This window comes from Hippoglossus hippoglossus, chromosome 5 (assembly GCF_009819705.1).
Source record: "Hippoglossus hippoglossus isolate fHipHip1 chromosome 5, fHipHip1.pri, whole genome shotgun sequence".
NCBI lineage: Eukaryota > Metazoa > Chordata > Actinopteri > Pleuronectiformes > Pleuronectidae > Hippoglossus > Hippoglossus hippoglossus.
Window position 1 is genome coordinate 18661401 of NC_047155.1, and position 23405 is coordinate 18684805.

Below are 23405 nucleotides of genomic sequence, written 5' to 3' on the forward strand. Positions count from 1 at the left end.
GCAGAAATAAATCAATCAGGCAAAAATAACTTAAAGTGCAAATTTTCTTTTTATTCTGATTTAATTTTACAGCAGAAATTATGTAAAGCATTCAGAAGACATTTTCCACATATAAGGGCAATATTCAAAACACTTTGCATGGCCTCAGCAACAAAATATTCTTTTAAAAACATCCACAATTTAGTGATGCTTGTGCATGCACATTTGTAAATTAAAAGGAAAGTAAAAACTAGGCTACAAAATAAAAGAGGGATGAAAGACTGTGGTAGGCATGGAGAACACAACAGCAGGCAAGGTGGGAATATAGCAGGAGATCAGAGAGAGAGAGAGAGAGAGAGAGAGCGCGTGAGAGAGAGAGAGAGAGTGAGAGAGAGGGAGAGAGAGAGAGAGAGAGAGAGAGGGGGGGGGGAAGACGGGGTGAAAGAAGAGAAAGGCAAGGAGAGGTCAAGCCATAGATTATCTATAAGGATCTACCATTCTAGCATGCAATGTGGTGTTTGGCCACGCCCTCTCAAAACAAGGCCTGAAAGGTTATACCATTCATTTCTAGGCGGACTTATGAGAACAGAAGCCATCGCTGTGCATGTTTACCAGCTGTCTACTATGGCAATATTTCTTTCTTTCTTTTTTTAAAACTTGTTTTTTAACACTACATACTCTTTTTACAGTCACCATCCTCTCCGAAAACATGAACATATTGATGGATTTTCTGCAATCTGTGTGTTTCGTATTGTTTGTGTGGGTGTATGTGTGTGAGTGTGTGTTGACAGGCGCGAGCATTTGAGGTTGGTGTGTGTGTGTGTGTGTGTGTATGTATCTGTGCATGTAGACAATGTATAAAGCAATGTTTTTTAGTTGTGCTGATATGAGAGGAGGGGCAGTTTAAGAGGAGGTTGGAGTGATATTGTAGCGTGAGTGCTCCTGACAGCGCTGTCCTAACCATGGCTGTCCCTCAGTGCGATGAAGATTCAGAAAACATGTGAAACACACATAATAGAGATCTTCCAATTGTAAGAGTTTGAATTTACCCTCTCTTCCAACTTCTTTCCTTTTTCTAAATTAAGATAATTGAGGTGATACATGGCTATTAGCTATTCTTGCATTACTTAAGAATCCTTTGTATGAAGAATCTTGTGCGTTTAAGACAAGAGCATGTGTATAAATAGAAACATCACATTACTTACTTTGAATTTAGTTTATATCCAAGCAAAATCCTATAAAATAAGGGATTTGGAGATTTTTATTTCCTTGTAGAAAAAGTGTTGCAAGCTACAGCTAGAATACAGGAAACAGACCGTTTGCTGTTTCAAAGTGGAGCTGGTAAATCCGGAGAGGGGTTTTTTTTGTAATCAAGAGCGTGATCTGAAAGTTTGTGGATACTAAATAGTGAATGAACAACTGGAGAATCCCTAATATTGTCAAGTTTGCTCACATACACATGGATACACAAATGTACACTGTCATCAGTGGTACAACTCTGTGTCAGCAAACATTACACTCCACATACCATCTCCCTGTTCTTCAACCCTGAGTAAAATCTAAGGGAGAGATTTAATTGTTCCCAAAGACATAAGCACAGAGAGAAAGGGTGTGGCTTTTTTTTGTATCTGAATGTGTACATTTGTGTTTGACTGTATGTGTAACATGTGTGTGTGAAAGAGACAGACGAAGAAAGAAAGAAAGAAAGAAAGAAAGAAAGAAAGAAAGAAAGAAAGAAAGTGTGTATGACAGTTGTTTTGTTCTGGAAAACTGCTGGGTAACGCTTTCACTTAAATGCTGCAAGAACGTTTTTTGAGGAAAGACAAGACAAAGCGAGTCCATGCAAGAAACACACATCTTCTTCCCGACAGCGACACTGGGACGTTAAACAGACTCATGACAGTGCCTTTCATACATTAATTATATGGTTATCTTCCTCTAATACTGCAAAATGCACACACAAGTGGGGCATAAAGTGATACCGTAATTACCAGTTTGTCTCATTAGGCAACACGTACCACCAATCAGGCCATGGGCATTCATTCATTCCACTGACAAACTGGAGCTTCTAACGTAAGACTCGCATTCCAGTTTAACACTGTCAAGTTCATTCTGAGCACACGATTTAAGAAAACAAACCTTTTTTTCCAAAACCTTTTGGAGGACATACAGTAGATATTTCCTGATATTGTCTTGCACTTTTTTCTGTTATTGAGCAGGCACTTTCTAAACAGAGCTTTCCAGAAGTCCAAAGTACATGTTGAAGAGTAATGGCAGTGACAATGAGGAGAAAAGGGAAATTAATCAAATGATATGTAAGAAAGTAAGGGGGGGAGACATTCTGTTTGAAGATGGGAAGCTTTGACTGGAGGCCAGGCTGGATCCGCTGTAGGTGTGATTAATGGTCTTAATAAAAGCTAGTATGTTGCTGAAGTACGACCACATTCTAAAGAATGTAGCGCCCTCTTCCCTTTTTTTGGGTCATCAGTCATTGCATTGACATTAAAACGCTCATCATCATTATCATCATCACCATTAATATAATTTTCATACTTGCATCATCATCATCATCATCATCATCATCATCATCATCATCATCATCATCATCATCATCATCATCATCATCATCATCATCTATACGTAAGTCTGCCTCAGACAAACTTCAGAACTTGAAGGGAGGTCTATGGTTGAGCTAGTACTAGATCTCTTCTACTGTTTATTGTGTGTGTGTATGTCTGAGTGTGTGTGTGTGTTGCCTCTGTGGATCTTACTGATAGCTTTTGGGTGTTGGTTTCCCCAACATAATATATCGTTAGGCAAAAATAGCATTCATAATAATTGGCACTACTGGCAAAAAGGGTTTAATTTTTGCTAGCCAAGAAACAAAAGCACAAAATGTAAATGTTTCGTCTGAAAGATCATTGTTTCAGCTAAAAGTTGTTTTTCCCACTTATAATTCTAACATTAGATTTTTCAGTTTGCATGCTTTAACAAAATGTTCTTTTCAGTAACACTTATACTGGATACTCTTAAAGTGAAGCAGTTAAAATCCTCTCACAGTCCATAGCCACTAACATGTTCTTTTTGCTGTTTCTTTGTCTCATGCACATTACTCTGTTTTAAATATCTACATTATTTACAAGCAATACAGCCATCCTGTGTTACCCAGATCTCTGTCTTTAAGTTCTCATTATGGGAGTAAAATAATTTATAATCTTAAATACAGTCCTCTTATGAAAAAGTTTCAGGGTCCTCGTATCCCCTTACCTCGTCAGTTTATATACAGGAATATGCAATAGTCCAAAATATGGATTTGAACGCCCGTATGGGCTAATATGGGGACCAATGCCCTGTATAGGGGCAGGTATAGGACCCATGTCCTGTACAGAGCACGCATAGAGACCTCTCAGAGTCAAGAAGAAGTCAAGGCAATGGTATGCGACTCTCTCCTCAAAACCACAGTTAGGATTTAGAGGTTCACGCAAAGAACATACTAACAGAGACATTTAACCATTGGAACATGTCATATTTTACCACACAAAGGGGGAAAACCAGTCTCAAGCTAAACCTCTCTTGAGCCAATTAAAGTAATAATCATATCCTTGAATAAATAAAGTAAAAAAAAGCACCCAAAATAAGTCATTTGTCCTTACACAGTTCACATTACACAGGGCAAGGATAAGTTGATGAGGACGTAAGTGAGACACAACTACACATAGAAATACAAAAGAAACAACACTAAAGCAGTTTGGCAAGCATGCAGGAGCTTGTAGCTCAAACACATGCATTGAATTGAACGAACACAGACACCACGTCAGGCGAGCAAAGTGCTGCCTCTGAGAACGACTCCATACAAAGTCCATGTAACAAATTAAGACATCGTTATTCAGACCCCCACCCTTTATCTAACAATGCCCCTCTTACATTCAAGTGCAGTTCCTCCCCTTTGGATCGGGTGACTGATTAATAGGTTTGTAAGCCTGTGAGTCTGAGTGGTTGGTGATATTGTGATATACGGAATCAGCAGAATGATTTGCCACTATAGCTCTTCAGGATGATGGAGAGGAGGAATAAGCGAAAAAATCTTGCATGCAAATGCAACACAGAAGTGAGTCTTTTGGTTTATGTTTTCTTATTCTTTCATGGATCACTGTTTTGAATACAAAACACAACAGTGTTTTGTAAGTTTTCTGCATGTCAAAAAAGTCTCAATCTGTTCACCACCGAATTCCTTTCGCAATCCAGTTGCTGCCACAAAGGCAGGTTGTCGTCGTCAGATGCTTCTCCCTGCGTTCTCTCATTTGACTCGTCGACTTTTCGTTGCAAAGAAACATATCCATGAAGAGTGCAAAGAATGCCATGAGGTTAATGTGATGACCTCCCAGTGAAACTGGGGAGGAGGATCAGTGGGCAGAGCCAGGTTCCTGGGCTCTACCCAGCAGTCTGTCTGTCTGAGCTGCCATGATGGACACCTATCCTGTCCTCAGTCTGTCTGGGAAAAGTTTTTTTTTCTCTCTTGAGAGAAGAGGGGAGAGAGGGTGAGAGTGAAGGAGAAAGAGAAGGAAAGGAGAGGGGGAGGAGAAATGCGGTTTTAGGACTGAAAGGGAGAGTGTTTGGGAGAGATGGAAGAGAGAAGAAAGAAAAAGGAGGAGATGGAGGAGAGGGAGGGTGTATAGATTGCTCACAGGCTGAGGGGGCTGTGTGTGGCGCCTGGCGGTGGGCTCTCAGGACCCCTGGCCTTTCTCTGCTCTCTGGCCCTGAGGAGAAACAAAACACACATTAGAGTATGTGTCTTTTACTGTGTGTAACTGTACACGTTTTGGCAATGTGTTTTTTCCCCCGTTTTATATCCAAAGGCCATATTCCATCCTGTTATCTTCCCACCCATCAAGGCACAAAAAAGAGACCAAGCAGGCCAAGCAAGACACTTAATGTCCCCTAGTGTCAGTCAGAACATGCCCCCAGGAAGACCCTAAGCAAGAATCGCTCCCCTATCTATCTGTCAGTCATGCACAAGTACCAACATCATTCAGCAGTCCTTGGAGAGAGACAGAGAGAGATAGGGAGATAGAAGAAAGGGGGGCAAGAAGAGAGACAGAGAGAGAGAGAGAGAGAGAAAGAGAGTGCGAGAGGGAAGGATGATAATCCAGGACTTCCTCTCCCACTCCCTCAGCTGACATGCAAACAGGCATCAGCCATCGGGAGAGAGGGAGGGAGAGAGAGAGAAGAGAGGGAGAGAAGACTCACCCGTTTCAGAGGCCTATGGTCCATCAAGGGGCTTCACAGGAACAGTAAAACAACACCAACTATTAGCACCAATGAAGCGAGCACACATGTGGCAGTGGGCTGTAAGTGTGTGTGGGTGTTTGAGAGTGTGTGGAGCTTTTTCATGCCTCACCTGTGGCGGCATCGGAGCAGGAACCTCAGGATCTTGCGAGCAGCCTGGTTCTGTTTTTTAGTTAGGAGGCTGCTGTGGGCAAAAAATGTGAACAAATTCATACAATACTAGTACCATACATACACATACTATTAATCCTTGTATGTGTGTGCGTGTGTGTGTATGTGTGTGTGTGTGTGTGTGTGTAGTACCTGAGGGAGTGTCTGTAGGAACGGTAGTATTGCTGGATGAGGACCGCTGCTCGACGACTCTGCTGGAACTTCCTCTGCTCATGGAAACTCCGGAAACGACTCTGGATCAGGATGGCTGCCAGGGTCATCCTCTTATAAAGTGCATACTTAAAGAGAGGGCACAGCAGCATTTTATTTCCAAATGAATGATAAAGATAACAAAAAATATAGTCATTTAAAGTGTAAAAACACTTTAGGTTTGCTCCTGTGAATCAAAGTAAATAATTCAGAATATACGCCCCTGACCTAATCCTAATTTGAGTCAGAACCCAACTCAACTTCCATGAACAACATTCAGATAGTTTGATAGTGACAAGTTAGTGATAGTGGCAATTAGGTATACATACAATGATGTATACAATGGATCCAGTACTTGATAGTGTGTGGAAGAAGGTAGTGGGGTTGGTGTGTTCATGATAAGGAATAATTCGCTACTCAACAGCTGAACAGTACATGAAGCCTTACCTGCTTGTATCGCTTATAGCAACGTTGAATCACTGCTGCAATCTCTTTGCGTTGTTCCTGAATGGGACCCTGAGGGGTGGGGGTGGGGGGGGGTGGGGGGGGGGGGGGGGGGGGGGGGGGGGGGGGGGGGGGGGGGGGGACATTAGGAGTTTGAATAAACGTCATAGAGCCTACGATAAATGGTTCATGGTCATCTTAAGCTTTTTCTTTAAGACTGCAATTTATGAAAGAAAAAAGGAGGGGAAGCTAATGTGAACAGATGCCGGAATCAGATATGTAAACCAAAAACCAAAAACACAGTAACAAAATGCATCAGTTTCTTTAACAATCCCTGGGGCATCGTTCTAAAGGAGTGGAGGTCACGTATACCTTGTGTTTTCTGAGGGCGTGAAGGGCATGCCTGATGGTCTCATACAGCTCTCCCTGCTCTGCTTCAGTCATGGCTAGACAGGGGGAGTCATTTTTCAACCTCTCCTCTTTCATAGCTGCACAGAGGAAGGAGCTCCAGTCGAAGGGGGAGGGTGGGGCTTGCTTAGCCTGAGGACTCTGCTGATCCTCCGGCCCTGAGAGAGATTTTGGTTTGGGGTTAGGGGTCTGGGGCTTGGAGTTCAGGAACCTGGAGACAAACAGAGAGCCAAGTAAGTCAAAAAATATTTACGCCATTTGATGACAAATGTGGAAAAACAATAGTTATAGTTTCCCTCACCTCTCCACCTCACTGAGGTAACCAGACAGTAACCTGACATCGCTGCTGATCCCCCCCTTCCCGGAGTCTGTTTCCACAGCCTCCTGTTTGAGCCTACCAGCTGAAGCCTCCATGATGTGATCAGCTAGCATTGTAATGTCCATCTGAAACACACACACACATACAGGACAGGTGTTATTTACCTATTTCGAACACCAGCTGTCCTTAAAATAAAAAAAAATACCTGTAATTTTGTCATTTATTTTCATATTTATTGACATGACACACAACTCTTAGTATCTAATACATACAGGTAGGCTAGGGAAAAAGTCAAAATATTATCATTGCTACTTGATTTAGAATTCTCTGTTCTGTGATTTTGTTTGAACATTCATCTTGTCATGTGCTCTCATACTTTTAACAGTTAGATGGACTTGTGCTGTCCGTTTTATTTCACTGCATCACAGATTATACAGCAACATGTCTGTATAATTAATTCTTTATCCAAGTACAAAAACGACATGGATCTGAGATTTAATTGATGCATTTCCATTCTTTCTAGCTACGTTTAGCTAGATGAGCACTACAAACTACAATATCCTGACTAAAAACTTTAATTTAAGGTTTAATGTAAGGTTTAACCAGTTAGTATTAGGTTATTGCCAGTTATAATTTACTATGTGTGCCCCTTTTTCCTTTCTTGTTAGACGATTCATATTAGTGTGTGTGTGCTTGTGTGGGACTGGGTGGGGAAAACAGCACAGATACACCTGCTGATGTTTTCCTATAATGACAAATTCAATGTACACAAACAGTAAAATCCAAATCATCACCCATTGTCTCTATGTCCTGTTTCTGCACCATTTTCTTTGGCCTTTGCTGAGCTTTAGTATTTTCTTTCTCCCTGATGAGCTTCACATAGGAATTTTCCCTTATTCGCATTGAGGGTCAAAGTTTGTGGAGAGTTTTTTTCATATATTTTTAATGTATTGTTTCATGTATTTTATCACAAACATGGCACACATGCAAGCAAGCTGTACACATTTTCCATCAAATAAAGTACAATGACTTCAGTTTTGGTTGTGGAACAAGATCCAAACTGACCCTAACAATCCGCTTCCCCTACCTGCAAGTCCTCAGTGTTATCCTGATAGGTCAGCAGCTCTGTCTCCTCTCCCCTGTCAGACAGCACTCTTTGGCGCAGGTGAATGGCCAGTCGCTCTTTTCCTAAAATTCTCCTGGCTAGGCTACATTGCCCCAGAGTCTGTCTCAGACTCCACCTGGTGCCCCCTCCGGACCCCCCTATCCTGGCCTGCAGGTGGGAGAACGGGGTGTTGGGGAGCTGAGGCCGGCTAGGGCTGGAGCTGGCAGGGGGAGGTGTGTTCTGACAGCTGAGGTTGGAGGGTTGAGTTTGTGGGGAGAGGGTGTTGGGGACGAGAGAACACCGAGCATTAGGACTCGGGAAGGTGTTGAGGAGGGAGTTGAGGGTGTTGGTGCTGGGGGTTGAGTTAGCTAACTGTTGCTGGGTGTCTGGACTGGGTTTGAGTCTCTTGGCTGGGGGTGGACCTCCCTTATCTCCCTGGGTTGCCTGTGGGGCTCTGTGTCCTGTTTGGCTCCAGCTCTGGTTCTGGTTGTCTGGCTGGCTCTCTGTCCTGGTTCTCCTCAGCTCTGGGGAAACGAAGATGATGGGAAATAAGAGCTACTTACCAAATTAGAAAACAGTCAGTTAATTCAAAACCAAACAAAAAAATCCTTCCCCTCTTAAAACTTTTTTTCGGTATGAACCGATTTCCCACCTGAGTTTGAGTTTGGAGTTGGGCTGTTACTTATTCCGCCTGTCCGTGACTCTCCTCTCCACCTGTCCATCCAAGTGTCACCTGGCTGGCCCTGAGCTTGAGGGGTCTGTTGCAGCTGTTCCAATAGCTCAGCCAATCGAGTGTGGCCCCTAGATCGAGCAATGTTGAGAGGCAAGCGACCCAGTGAATCAGGAATAGAAAGAGCTCTCGGATCCCACTGGTAAAGCACCAGTGCTGCCTCAGTATGGCCCAGAGCACAAGCCCACATCTGCAGAGGCCAGAAATGAAAAGTCATACACAGGCATGGAAAGAATGATACGTACTGTACACTTGTAGTACCATTCAAAACTATCAGTCACTCACCAGTGGAGTGCAGGAAAAGTGGTCTACGTTAAGAGGATCCACCTCCAGCTCGAGGTCAATACTGTCCGCATGCTTTGTGCTGCAGAGCAAGACGGCAAAAGTGAAATTAATTGGCACGGTCTGTGTGTTCACGATGGTGTCTCTCGTGTTTGTGTGTAACTCACCGCCAGCGAATGAGTGTCTGAATGAGCCCTGCATAGCCCTGAGCTGCAGCCAGATGCAGTAAGGTCATTCCTCTGGAGTTCTTACTGTGGATGAGCTGATTGGAAGAAGCCCAGCACGACTGAGACATCATCTTCTCACAAACCACCACCACGCGACCCTCGAATGAACCCTGATCAGGAGGAATCTGGAACATTGGAGAGGAGGAGTGGAGTAATGAGTTAAGCCAGTAAATCTTGGGTGATCAGACTTTTTCTGCATTTTGTTGCTTTTTCAAAATGTATTTCAAGGTGTCACAACATTTCACTTTACTAACAATAAGTCTAATGTTAAATAAAATGCAGAGCCTATGGATCTTGCAAACATAAATTATAAAATAAAAGCAACACATTTGAAATGTAATGTAATCCAGTGCCTATACGCCTGGAAGAAATGCTTCCACTGTGAGGTTTACTGTATATTCTGTTTTAAGAAAACTATTTCAGAAAATAGTGGCTTCAACACCTCTCTGAATCGTAAATTTCAAGATTCATTCTTTACAAAAAATGTACTTCTATAGGTGTTTCAGTTATAAGATTATTATCGTTATGTCAATAACTCACACACAGTTTTCAAGACTTGCTTTTAATAACTGAAACCAAATTGTCTATTTTGTTTAATGCTGGTTGTTTGTTCTACTCACTTGATACAGTTTCAGATTGCATTGCTGAAAAAAAAAGAAAAGTTCAGCCTAACTGAATTACTTCCTCCTGCCTTACTTGAGACTGCTGATCAGTGGCTCCTCCTCCCTCCACTCCTCCGCCCTTGGTTGCCATGGTTTCTGAGTTTGGGTTCTGATTGGATATCTCAGCCATCCTCTGTTCCATCTGCTCCAGACGCTCCAAGATGGACATCCTGAACTGGGTATCTACAGAAATGAAGGCGTGACACACACGCAGTTGTAAGCATCGGCCAGGTGTTTGTTGTACTAAAGCAAAATCATATCATGATTTAGTAAATCCTGATCTGAGAGTCTTAGGGAAAGAAGCTCTTCTCTAGGGGCTCCAGTCTAGAAAGTATATCAGGTCTGGAATCTTGTAAATCCCCTTATCAACTAGGGAACTGGGGAACCAAGTAAAATGTGTGTGTGTTGTGTGTTGTGTGTGTGTGTGTAAGAAAAGAGTGCATATCTTACAACAAATGTATGTCCTGCATGTCCGTGTTGGGGTTGTATGTGAATGTGACCCTTTTGTTTCAGTACTGCTGCAGTTCTGCTGCAGTGCACATTATGTCATTCCACCTGCTGCTCTCTCACTCAGTCTCTCTGTTTTTCCCTCCTCTCATTTCACTCCAATTTTTCTTTCTGCTTTCTGCAGCAGCCTCACTGGGCTGACAGGGTGGAGCCACAACAGTGACACAAAGGCTTGTGGCTCCTCCCTTTCCGCTCCGCCAATCAGACGCGGAGCAGAGTCTCAGTAATACAGCTCATCTGAATACAAAGCAAAACACCTGCCAAACACATGAGATGCAGCAAATGCAAACACAAACACAGACCAGTCCAGGCATAAAGACACGCATACATTCACAAACAGTGCATTGGAATGTGTGATGAATTTGAAAAACTTTATTAACTGATACATAATATTTTGATTGCAAAGTTGACGAGACTAATTGAAATTTGACATTTAAGCAAAGAAAAATGGATTAGTGAATTTAAAATATGCCCATAAAATGTAATGTTCTATTCCACAATTCATTGCACTATGAGAAAGTTCACTGGTCCTCTGGAAAACTCCTTTATAACACACTGTAGGACTTCATCAAAACTGTATGATAATGGCATGCAATCATGTTTTTACTTAAGATGTCACTTAAATGCAATTTTAGAAATGTTTTTTGAGCATAAGATAAATAAATTATAGTTGATCAGTAAGTAAGCTACTCTGGTGACACACTCTAGGCCAGTTACGGATCACTAATTGTCCTTTTTAACACAAATCCAGCTGCTTTTGTTCCAGGGTTACTTTCAGTTGTATAGATACCTGTTGATTTACTGACCAACACTGACACCTTTTCTGTTCTGTTGATGGTTTTTTCCCCCGATAATACTTTGTTTCTTCTGGCAGCATGTTTGTAGAAAAACATTGTATACTACATTTATTTTAAACCACTATTACGGTTCTTAACATTAATATTTCTATCTCAATATCCATATCAAACTATTAACCAAATTTAATAAAAGTTATCCAAAATAGTTATTAAAACCAGTTTACATTCATTACACTTTCAGTAAAACTGTGGCTTTAGTACAGACACAACCTGTTGGAATAGTTTTTGTTACAAAGTACATGCAACAGTAGGTCTATTAAACTAAACATATTTGGTTCACACAGATAACATCTATGCTTTTGGTCATAGGCCTAATTAAAAAATGATACACAACAGATTCAGATACTGAACTTTCAGTCCAGAAACCTGCAGTCGTGAACATAAACATCTAAGAAACATGTGTTTTCTGTGTTCAAGCTTTTGGTGAACAACACCATGCACACATGTCTGTAACATGTCTGTAACTGAAGCCCCATTATCATTATGTGGGCCTCCTCTACAGGAGCCACGTTAGCCTCCCTTCAGTTGTTGTTGTGGCGTTTAGTGGCGCTGTCCACTCCTGCTGGTGCTGAAACAGAACAGGTCGACTGGAAAACTACAAGACTGAAGGCTGATCATCAGGTCCGCAAACGCAACACAAACATCAGGAAGGCAGTCGCTTGGATTTCAGCACAAACATATAGCGTGCAACGTGAAGGAAGACTTGTGGCGTTGCCACGGTCCCTTTGTCTGAACCAGACAGAGTCTGCATGTGCTCCACATGTCGGTTACTACTAATATCAATCCTGGGATGCAAAAGTAGCGCCAAGCTTTACATCTATGAAGAATACATTTGGACAACAGGTACATTTATCTACAACAACACGGCAACAAAAACAACTTCCACAAACAACAACACAGACCTGAACGCCAATTAAAAGAGCGCGTCTTGAAGTTGTGATCAATTTAAAATCAAATGAGCTACGAACCCAAACAGCGTATCTCTCTCTCTCTTATCTGCTGCTCTCTTTGTTCCCGCTTCTCCTCAAACCCCGTTAGTTTGAAGACTCACACATTCCTACTCCGACCGAGCAAAACACAACTAAGTGCAGTGAGAGAGAAACAGGGAGAGAGAGAGAGAGAGAGATTGTGGGAGAGGGGGGAGGGTTTGGGTGAGCTGTCTCCACGTTGTGTCTCGCAGAGCAGCGCTTCAAATCCGCCCGCCAGACTCGGAGCTGCAGGAGGCTCGGTCGTCATCGGCACAACAATAGACCGCACACTGAATAAACTGGAGCAACGTGCACGTGACGACTTCGTGCACTGACGCATATTTACTCAGAATAATATTTATCTCTTTATATTTTTTCTTTTCAAGGAGCTCTTGGCTGCACATTTGGGGCCAAACAAAAGAGCAGAGCGAAAATGAGCAGAGCGCGTAGCCAAGTGTCTCTATCTCCGCTGAAAGTCAAACACAGCTTCTCTCTCTCTCTCTCAGTCTACATATATAAAAATAAATATGTATTTATAAGGTGTGTGGGTAAAGTAGTTAAAATGCACCGGCGACTGTGATTTGAAGTCCTTGCCCTTCACTCCAGCAAACAGCCAGCCTGCTGTGACTGTGGAGCCGCATTGCCGCATTGCGCAACGCAGAGACGAGGGGGGTGAACAGAGTAACCCAGGACATGCCTCACTGAGGAGACCCGTGTGTTTCTGAGCTGCAGCTGCACCACAAGAGATATTTGCACACAGAGGCTATAACACCCCTGGTGCTGTGCACACATATGCAGCCAAACTCCCCAGGACTTGAATCCAAAAAGTACATTAAACTGTCCACATCTTGAAGCAACTTTTAATTAGATTTTTTTTTAACTGTCACAAGATCAACACCTCCAGCTCGACCAAAACAATCTCCTTCAGAGTCCTCTCCAACAACCAAACACTTCATTTGGACTCCACAGTAAACCATGATCCTTAAACAAATCCAACAAAGACAAATTCTAATCCTTTATGAATCTTGGTTTAAAAAAAGAACAGGTGTAGTTCAACACCTTTTATTCCTGCATGAAGGCCGAGGGCGACCGTAGAAAATAAAGCTGCCTGCAGTTACAGAAGAACAGTTCAGCCCAACCGCAGCAGCAATGTCACTATCCTGTTTGTACATCAGCAGCTGTGGAATAAATATCTCAGAACATAACAGAGCAACAGAAACGAGCTACAGTGACACACACAAACACACATATGCACACACATCAACAGGTTTTCTCAAAGCTAAGCTGATCAAAATTAGCAGAGAGGTAAGTCAGTGACAATTTAAAATAACTTAAGAAAGAATGAGAAAAGGTTACATTTTCGAACATAATTTGAGGTTTAACCCTTTTCCGAGTACAAATACAACAGTAAAGTGAATGTTGAAAGATACACACATTTGCTCTCTCTCTCTCTCTCTCTCTCTGACCCCGTTCATTCCTGTCATTAACATTCATCCTGGGTGATCCAATCACAAATCCTCAGCACTAAGTCCAGGTCTAAACGCACCATAATGCATCCTGAATGCATCGTGAATCCGATCACTCAGAGCATGTTTGAGGTGATCTGGGTCACAAATCTTTCTTCACAGTTGCACGCATTCATTCATTCATTCAGCCCCTCCTTGCTCACGCCAACACATACAACACGTTAATACCAGGTCTGAACAGGGCCTCTCTTTCTCCTTGCTTTGTTTGTTATTGACACATGCAACACTCCAGGCACACAATGCAGCAGTTATGCACAAGTCTCCTCCAGTTTATGGTTCGGGCTCTTTATTGAGTAAATAACAGCAGCAAGCAAAAGTGTAGCTGTGAAACCCCTTGTAGTCAAAATACACAAGCAAATTTCTCTCACCATCCAGGGACAGCCAGTCGTGCTGAGAAGATGGCAGGGCAGGAAGATCACGCGCCTTGTATTCAAAAACCACAGAGGAAGAGATGACTTCACCACCCATAGCTACCTGTAGCATCACCAAGCCAGTGTCATGGGCTGGAAGCAGATGTGAGGTAAGGTGTTAGTAAAACTGATTAAAGCCGTTTTCATACATGACTTTTTAGAGAATCTCCGGAGAATTGGGTCCGGACTTTCTCCGCAGTGGGTCTTTCACACATGCACAACGCAGGAGGGGGTTCTCTACTCACACGCATTCACAACAACAACAAATTCCCCACACTATTCAGGTGAGGGGTGGTGCAGCAGGCAGAGGCAGGAAATAACATAATAATTCTGCTGCAGGATCACGTGATTTGGTTTAAAGCACATCAACACCGGCATCGGCTCTTATCACAAGAACCTCTCATGACATCTTTGCCGGTGTCTTCTCCGTGCTTTTTCAGGGGGTCTCCAGAGTTATGTGCATGTCTGAAAGCAGCTCAAGTGAAGGGAGAGAGAGAAAGATCTCCCCCTCGAAGCATATTAGGACAATATGTGAATTATCATAGTGTCACTTTTACCCATGTGTGCCTGAAAGAGACTATTTGCCAAACACTTCTCCCTTGATCACACTTATTGTAGGAGGATATGACTCATGTATCACATACTGTATCATCCTAAGAACCATGTCAAGTACTGTGTACATTATCTGCCTGCAGGACAAAGTCTCTACTCTCAATTATCTTTTTGCATTGTATGTTCTAGTATAAAAGAGACAGCCGACATCTCTCTTTTTGCTACAGACTGCTCATTATAGGGATTGATGGGGCAATGGTTGGGTTAAGGTTTAAATTTAAAAATCAAGGATATAGCTTTTCCATGTATGAGTCAGTAATAAGAGGAGAGAGCTGTGTGTGAGTCATAGACTTTATATTGAGATGGACGACGTGTCTCCGCTTCCTCCCACTTTCCAGAAATGAAGCTAAAATATCCATGAACGCTGCTATCTTGCACTTTTGGACCCAAAGTCTGCACATTAGCGATCTGGGAATGGAGCAATCGATACACAGCCTTGATCAGTCTCAGCTGTCAATCACCATATTTCACCCAGTTTTCATACCATTAAATAAGTAATTAAAACCAAACTTACTGGAAAAATTAACCCAGCCACCTTGGAGAAAAAAGCTATTGAACATGTGCTTTGACTGCTTAGTTGGTCATCCATGTCCCATCCACCAACATGGAGGGGGCAGGATTCATGTCTTATATTGCACTCAGCCATATGGTGGCAATCGAGATGCTTTGGCTTCACTTTTGGGAAGCTGTCATGTCGTCCATCTTTATAGACAGTCTATTGTGTGTGTGTGTGTGTGTGTGTGTATGTTTGTGTGTGTGTGTGCATACACAGGTGTGTTACCTGGGCAGTAGCAGCGCAGCACCCCGGGCTGGATGAGGGCAGCTGGGACACTGATGTGGTCAAAGAGACAGCTGTACTCACTGCCCGACTCCAACCATGGACCTGTGATCAGCACCTTCACTCCGCCCTGCGGCACAAAGGCACAGGCCTCAGTCTCATGTCACAGAATAGATTCTTTGTCTATAACAAACTGCAATTGCAAGTGTTTACTTCATCATTCATACAAAGAGATACTGGAGTCAATGCGAGAGTGAGACACCCGACGGAGTGCTTTTGATTGAATTTACCTGCTACAAAATGTCTCCAAGTCATTGAGGGTGTCTTAAACATGTGTGACTGTGTTTGTGTTTGCGTGTGTGTGCTCTTTTACAGATTACTTTGTGGGGACCATTTTTAGCCTACAACCTGCAGAGTGAGGAAGTTTTTTTAAACTGAGGACTTTTTGACCGGTCCTTACTTTCTGACCCACTTCGCATTATGCCAATGAGTGTCCTCACTAAGATAGATGCACAAACATGTGTATGTGTGTGTGTGTTTCCAGAAAAATGTGTTTCTATCAAATATCCTTATTCTATCTGTCAGAAAAAAACACCTCAGAGATACAGTGGCCTAAAAATGAAACCTTTTATTTTCTGTTATATAACTCTGAACTAATCTGCCTCATTTACAAAATAATTACTATTTTTTTAATGACATATCTCCAAAGAGTCTCTAAAGACTCTCTAACGAGCCTGGTAGCAGCCCCGAGAGGTTTTAAGGCTCCTTAAATCCAAGTTGTCTGAGAGACACCGCCATGTGTTCTCTTTAGTGCGGCTACAAATAATACATAGACAACATACTGTTGCCCACAAATGTTGAACTCATGAAGTTAGTTTCCACAACAATGAAAAATATTGAATTTTTAAAGCCATTTACCAGCCTTTGGGAGAGTCTTTGGGAGAGAGTATTTTTGGGTGTTTTTTTTAAACTGATGGTTGTTACGTGGCATGTTTCCAACATTCAATCATAATTCAGTGGCAGAACTGGTGTGTGAAATATGATAAGCTGTACATGGGTACATTAATGAGGCCACCCAGGGGAATCGGTGTAATATTGAAATTTCATCAAAATCCAATCAGCAGAGTCTGAGACACTCTGGCTCCTGAATGACCACACAAAGCCAGGCCGGCGGTATTAGTACAGATTGTGCTCAACTTAATTTCATTGTTTAACATCAGTGTAAGCCACTGTCAATCATGTGGTCGAAGGACTGATTTTATGTTAGGCAACTATGAATAAGTAATGAATGATAATCATGTGGGGTTTACTAACCTCTGGATACGACCACTCTGGGGAGTAATCTGTCACACCAAACAGCCTCCCAGTCTCCTGGAGCAGTCCCAGAGCTCCCTGCTCCACCTCCGAGCCCTGCAGGTGGCCCGCTGCTGTGCCATGCTCCTCTCCTGCTGCCCCCTCCTGGGGCATCAGAACCCCAGTGACCGCTGCCCCCACCCCGCCCCCAGACCCCTCGACTGAGATGAAATCATTGATGAGATCAGAGAACTGGCTTCCAAATGAAGCCTCAAAACCTTCCAGACTGATGGCTGATCCTGCCCCAGCTGCTGCGGCCGACACGCCCCCACCTTGCTGAGGAAGAGGAGAACTGTAGAGCGCCCCCTCGATGCTTGGACCTGCAGCTATCGACTCAGGACTGGCCCCAACTGAACTGCTGGCCCCTGGCAAACTTACACCATTACAGAGAATCTCGTTTTCCCCTCCCCCTCCTCCGCCCTCCTCTCCCCCTCCATTGTCATCTGTGGGTTGCAGGTAGTGCTCTGTGTCCACGCTTGTGTAGGCCTCGTGAGGATCCCCAGGCTTGAGCAGTAACTCTCCTCCATTCTCAGAAGTTTTGTCTAAGCCCCCCATCTCCCGATGTCCCCTGCTGCCTGACTGGTCGACGGTAGTGTCCTGTGTTGTCAGGGGAAACGGGCCCACTGCTGCTCCTTGGCCGTTCCTTCCACACAGGCCCTGCTGGTCTGGGCTGGCTTGGTGGAGATGTGTGTGCGGATCTCTATTGGTGACCGGAGAGTCTGTTGGCACTGTGGGCAGACCTATGTAAGGTTGGGCCTCACCCGAGTCCTGGGTTCCCTCTGTACCATTGGTCTGCAGCTGAGAGGGCTGGCTTGTCTGGGGGGAGGCCTGGAGGAAGAGGCTTGGGGAAGGGTGGTGTATAGTCTGGTTAAGACTTGTGACACAGGCGGTTGACATGACAGCACTGAAGTCCATTTGCTCCAGGGTGGTGCTGGGGCTGAGGCCGGTTCCCTCTCCTACATAGCTACTCTGCGTGGCCAGCGGCTGCTCCAGGGGCACCGGTTCCGTCTTGATGTTGTTGACAAGGGCTGGGTTGTAGAGGAAGGTGTTAGGGGAACAGTGGAGTCCTCCATCATCACCATTACACCCCTCTGTCTTCCCTCCACCTCCACCATACGTCTGGCCCTGCTTGGGATTGTTGAGGAAGCAGTCGGGGTCAAAGGTCATGGTGTTTTCAGGGATGCTAACTGCGCCGCCAGAGTCTAGAGAGCTGGACAGAACCAACTCCCCTCCCTCCCCTAAGCCCACCCCACCAGGAAACGATGCAAACCTCTGGTTTTCGGGGGCCACAGCCAACAGGATGCCAGCGGTGGTACTCTCGTGGGCAGATGCCAGCAGGTGGGTGTGACCAGCAGAGTAAACTGAATCCCCAGTCAGTGTGGTGACCTCCGACATGAACACAGCGGTGCTCTGTGACAGACCAGCGCCAATGGAGAGGGCAGGACTGTCGGCCATGTCGCTAGTGATTGACAGTGGGGAGCTCTGGGTGGTGTCAGGGACCTCCACCTGGTTGTTGGAAGTGGAAGAGGACACCTCCATGCTGCTCTGTGGAAGTAAGGAGGGTTTGGTTATCCTGCCATTCCTCCTCTCTCCTCCGCCCACTCTGCCCCTGCCCCCCCCAGGACTGGGCTCTGTCTGGCCTTCTGACACATCGCTGTTCTGGACCTCCGTGCCATCTGCTTCCTCGGCTCTCTGGCCTGCCGCTACACCAGTACCCACCGCAGATCCACCCCCTGCTGCTGCCCCGGACTCCTGCTTGGATGAGATGATGCGCTGCTTGACGCTGGAACATTTCTGATGCAGGCTGCTTCCAGCACCTGACAGAAGAGATGAGCGGAGGAAAACACAATTTTACACAAAGCACACTCTGATCATATTATCTTTATATTTATGTCAATCTGTAAAGTAATGTTGAATTGCCTCGCTAACATTTGACAGTGTGTAACGGCGCCCTCCAGTGTTCAGAGTCTACACTACACAACTGAGTTAATTGAACAGATGTTCAAAAAACACATGTATGCAAAACAAACTATTTGCTTTTTTTACATCAAATTTTTTTTAACAATATGTTTCAAGTTTCCAAATTAGACTTCCTCATTTACATTTTCTGGATTTAGCCCAAGTAAAATAACAAACACCAAAGAGTTGAAGTGTCAGAGACCTAATGCCCATTAAATCCCAATGACCACAGAAGGATCAAGTCGGTGTTTGAGAGACGAGAGCTAGGGAAAGGAAAAAACACAAAGCTATTTTGTTTGAACAAATTAGGGCAGACAGAGGGACAAGAGGGGATACAATTCAGATAGGAGACAATTCAAGGAGTACTTAAGTCAACAAGCCACTTAGTTTTGGGCAGCTGTCCTTATATGCCTGTTTGAACCAGATCAAAAGATGGCTGAGATTAGGTAAGTCTGAGTGTCTACGTGTGTTAGTATGTGTACTGGAGTTATCTACTCCCTGATGCTCAGCTATGAATAATACATGCTGGATATTTCAGGCATCTCTGTCTTCCTTCCCTGTATTCTTCCCTTTCTTGTTTGCAATGATTTTCTGCCTCTAGGTGGCAGCATGGCGCTGACTGTTGGAACCATCAAGTCTTTCCTATCTGCATATAGCCTGGCTGAATGTTAAATTAATACTGAATGTCTCATTGAAAGGTGGCTTGTTAAAAAACTATTTTTTTCTAGAAATCTATCACTTGCTTGTTAAGTCCTGTTTTCACTTCAGATATATATTTAAAAGAGTCTTGATGTTCCAAATGTTTTTTTTTTAAATCAAAATTTAAATGAGAAGGCCACTGTTTGAAAACACCTATCTGGGAAAATTCAGGTGTTGCTTTTTGGCTCATTTATTTATGTCTGAGCTAAATTATTCACACCTACAAAATTAGATATTTTTCTTTCATGCAAGAGACATTTTCACATCATCTCCCCTGAATTGTTGTAAGCACCTGTTGTCTCATCTAATAAGTGATGGCATGGTTTCAGACTGCGCCCCTTTCCGCTGCCAAGTTGTTTATAAAACCCTAAAAACAAGCCAGTGAAGCAAATTATCTGTTTTGGATTTACTACACTGGTTTCCTACATATTAATTTTGAAGCTTGGCTAGTGTAGGGTCATCATCTTTTTCATCACTACTGTACCATGACAAGTGGTATTGTTATTGAGCCAAGGTGACTCACAACCTCAGGTTTTGGAGAAGCGTGAGGGCTGAAATATGAGATCTCTGGAGTAGGAGGGAGGCGAGCGCTGAAATGGCAGTAAACACTAACTCACACATGGGTTTGAGTTGTCCAATGAGCTCCTCCTTGCTCCACTTGGCCCACTCCTTCCTGTCTGTGTTGATAGAGCAGAGGACGGGGCCGCATGGCTTCCCGCTATCGTCCACTGCCGGTACATTCAAGTAGTGCACCAGCACAATGTCTGGGTTCTACAGGACAAGGGCACAAAACACAACCAAACAGAGACATGCACGCACTTGGAGTTAGTGTAACACAACCCTGTGTTCATTAATTCATTGTTCTTACAGTACACGGGGAGGGCAAGAGTAAAATGATAGTCTATTTACAAAAAAAGTGGAGGGTGGGGAAAAGGAAAGCAGGAGAGAACGTGGAGGTCAGGGAGGTCGGATGTAGTGTGTCAGATAAGATTCTCACACCTGCCCATAAAAGATTTAACAGCTAAAGCCCACTCATCACTCTCTCTAACCCCTGCAGAGGCTGTGTAGGAATGTGTGTGTGTGTGTGTGTGTGTGTGTGTGTGTGTGTGTGTGTGTGTGTGTGTGTGTGTGTGTGTGTGTGTGCGTGTGTGTGTGTGGAAAGAGAGGGAGAGAGAGCGGTTCAGAGTAGCTCTCACTATACTGTAGGCCACCAGCAGACCTATGGAATTTTGACCCCATGAATGATTCAACAGGTGCGTGTGTGTGTGTGTGTGTGTGTGTGTGTGTGTGTGTGTGTGTGTGTGTGAGAGAGAGAGAGAGAGAGCGAGAGAGAGAGAAGCTCCTCTTGATGAAAGATTCAGTAGACAGACTCAGGTGAGGGGGAGGACCTGCTGAGGTGGAACACTTTTCTCTCCAAAAGAGGATGGCACAGTGGGCTGCTACAGCACCACAGTGTGCAGTGTTACAGCACTCACAGACTGATTTATGATCATATTCACTGATGTGTTTTGATATATGTGCGAGAGCAGAAAATAGCACATTTCACATAAAGCAAGAATTTCCCCCTAATATTTCCAGACTGCAGGGATCTAACTAGTTTGGCATGCTGAAAAAGAAAATATATTAGGTTAGGGCAGATTTAATTTTCAGTCAGTGGCTGGAATTCCCTTGTAAGTTTCATGTGACAAATTATGCAGGATATTCTGGTGGAGTTTACATAAATACATATGCATATACATACATTAAAAGAACATTGCTGGGTATTCAATTTTTCTTTTTTTAAACGAACGGAGAGAGGTGAGGAGAGAGGAAGTGTAAATATATACGGGCTTGTTTGAAAATTCATCATGGAACCTGTCACTGAAGATGATGAGGTTCTGGTGACCATATCTTGCATGGACAGTAGAGGTAGAGATGTGTGCGTGCGTGCTCGTGTATGTGTGTGTCTGTGCGTGCAACTTCTGCTCTCTGTTGTCTTTCACATGAGCAGTAGAGTGAGTCAAACATTTATATGAAAAACATCATGCCTTAATACACAGGAGACACCTGTGCATGTGTGCATATTCTGTGTGTGTGTGTGTGTGTGTGTGTGTGTGTGTGTGTGTGTGTGTGTGTGTGTGTGTGTGTGTGTGTGTGTGTGTGTGTGTGTGTGTGTGTGTGTGTGTGTGTGTGTGTGTGTGTGTGTGTGTGTGTGTGTGTGTGCTGTTTGTAGCTCCGGGGTGTTTTCCTTGAGAGGACCACATAGAGTAATACCCCAGTCCTTGATGCTCTCCTTAAGAATTGGGAGTCAGGGTTAGATAACACACTGTGCTCTGGAACTCACTGTTAACTTCAGGCAATGAAATGCTCTGAACACTATGGGAGCTTTATACAAGACCTACGGGCCGAGCATATTCTTGCAGTACTCGAGTCGTGGAACTGTTTGTGTGTAGGCCACTCCACTCAGCCACACAACATCAAGTTTTATTATGGGCCCAGCTTCGTGATAGTATTTTCCGTATATAATCTGCCTCATTAATTTAAAAGAGGAGGATGTTTATTGCGGGTTTATGGTTTAGCTTAATGTTTAGTGTTTTGAAAATATAATGGACACTTGTGTAATATGCTATATATTCTCTGGTTGTCCAGTTTTGTGTAGAGTGGTGAATAAAGCCTTAACATAGCTGGAATAAATGTCACAGAATGACTATTTGTTATGATATGACAGATATTAACAAATTATTTCCACAATTTAAACACTGTCAAAAATGTGATTTGTATGTGTATATATGCGTCAGAAAAGGCAAGGTGGGACAGGGGGTGGGCTTACCTGCAGCAGCCAATAGCATCTACGATGGAAGGTGGGGATGATGGAGGAGTGGACGTAGCAGCCATACAGACACTAGAGAGAGGAGAGGAGAGGAGAGGAGAGGAGAGGAGAGGAGAGGAGGGAAGAGGAGGGAAGAGGAGGGGAGAGGAGATTGCCGGGAGGTAAACAAGAGAAAAGGAAGGAATCAAAACCAAAATTGAAAAAGGGGGAGAAAGGAGAGGAGAGTAAAGGAGAGAACAGGAGAGGAGAGCTTAGGTTATACCCACTTAGGTTGTATTGATTGCGGTGCTAAAACTAAATTGCAAACATGCTGTATGCGTTTTTTCCTAATGTCTTTTCTAAAATACCATAAATCTGATGTTGACAATTACAGCACAAGAGATGGTGAAATTTACTGCCTCAGCAGGACCAGACAAAAACCCACTTGGAATTCATAAAAAGTCACAATGTTGTCAGCTCACAGACACTGCAAGAGAGATCGGAAACAGTGAAGAGGACGAAGAGGAGGGTGAGGAGTGAGGTGGATGTGAGAAAAGCACAGAGTGATAGTTGAGTGTCAAGGTGGAAAAGATGAAGAGGCAGTTTGGGATAAGACTCCATCCAACAGAGGATGATTACATAAATACAAAATAGTGTGTACATGTGTAGAAAAGCGGAAATCAACAAAAATTGCAGAGGTTTATACTTTAACATTTTGTTTGGAAGTGTTGCCCTGGGTATGAAATATATCAATACTGGTGCCAGTGAAGTGGTTTCTGAACCAACACCAAAAATGTTTTTCTTAATAACACAGGTCAAATAATATTAAATATGTTATTCTATAGATGCATTTTTTGTATGAACTATCTTGAGTGCATCAGTGTGAAATGCAAGGCAGCTGTACAAGAGACAGTCTCTCATAGTCTAAAAGGAAATTGCCATCTCAATCAGTAAGTACTGTGTACCAAGGTCTACGTAAGACATTAAGCCAGGTTTCAATTTCTTGACATTTATCAATATTCTGTGCTATGGGAACATTTTGGTCAAGGCTGAAACTGTGCCGAGGTTCGATGCCTAATGAGGAGTGTGTTTGTGGTGTTTCACAGAGGAAAGATGAAATGATGACAGAGGTCTTCTTTCAAGGTC

The 23405-nt window shown here is 43.6% G+C and overlaps 1 protein-coding gene across 5 annotated transcripts in view; it reads right to left on the minus strand.

The window, feature by feature from the left end:
* Nucleotides 1-30: 30 nt before the first annotated feature.
* The window catches only part of LOC117761556 (calmodulin-binding transcription activator 1-like), a 53344-nt gene continuing 29969 nt past the window's right edge, over nt 31-23405 (minus strand). The window contains exons 6-22 of one of the 5 annotated variants that reach the window (XM_034585562.1): nt 22281-22352; nt 20089-20242; nt 16775-18630; nt 15464-15590; nt 14029-14163; nt 9837-9985; nt 9081-9265; nt 8917-8995; nt 8554-8821; nt 7884-8425; nt 6779-6921; nt 6442-6688; nt 6073-6141; nt 5569-5714; nt 5378-5446; nt 5227-5257; nt 31-4736 (exon numbers count right to left, since the gene is read on the minus strand). In XM_034585562.1, coding sequence (XP_034441453.1) covers nt 4704-4736; nt 5227-5257; nt 5378-5446; nt 5569-5714; nt 6073-6141; nt 6442-6688; nt 6779-6921; nt 7884-8425; nt 8554-8821; nt 8917-8995; nt 9081-9265; nt 9837-9985; nt 14029-14163; nt 15464-15590; nt 16775-18630; nt 20089-20242; nt 22281-22352 — 4305 coding nt within the window. In that variant the 3' untranslated portion in view covers nt 31-4703. Of the gene's footprint in view, nt 4737-5226; nt 5258-5377; nt 5450-5568; nt 5715-6072; nt 6142-6441; nt 6689-6778; nt 6922-7883; nt 8426-8553; nt 8822-8916; nt 8996-9080; nt 9266-9836; nt 9986-14028; nt 14164-15463; nt 15591-16774; nt 18631-20088; nt 20243-22280; nt 22353-23405 lie in introns of all 5 variants that reach the window. The other 4 variants (XM_034585561.1, XM_034585558.1, XM_034585559.1 and 1 more) reach the window with 4 other exon arrangements.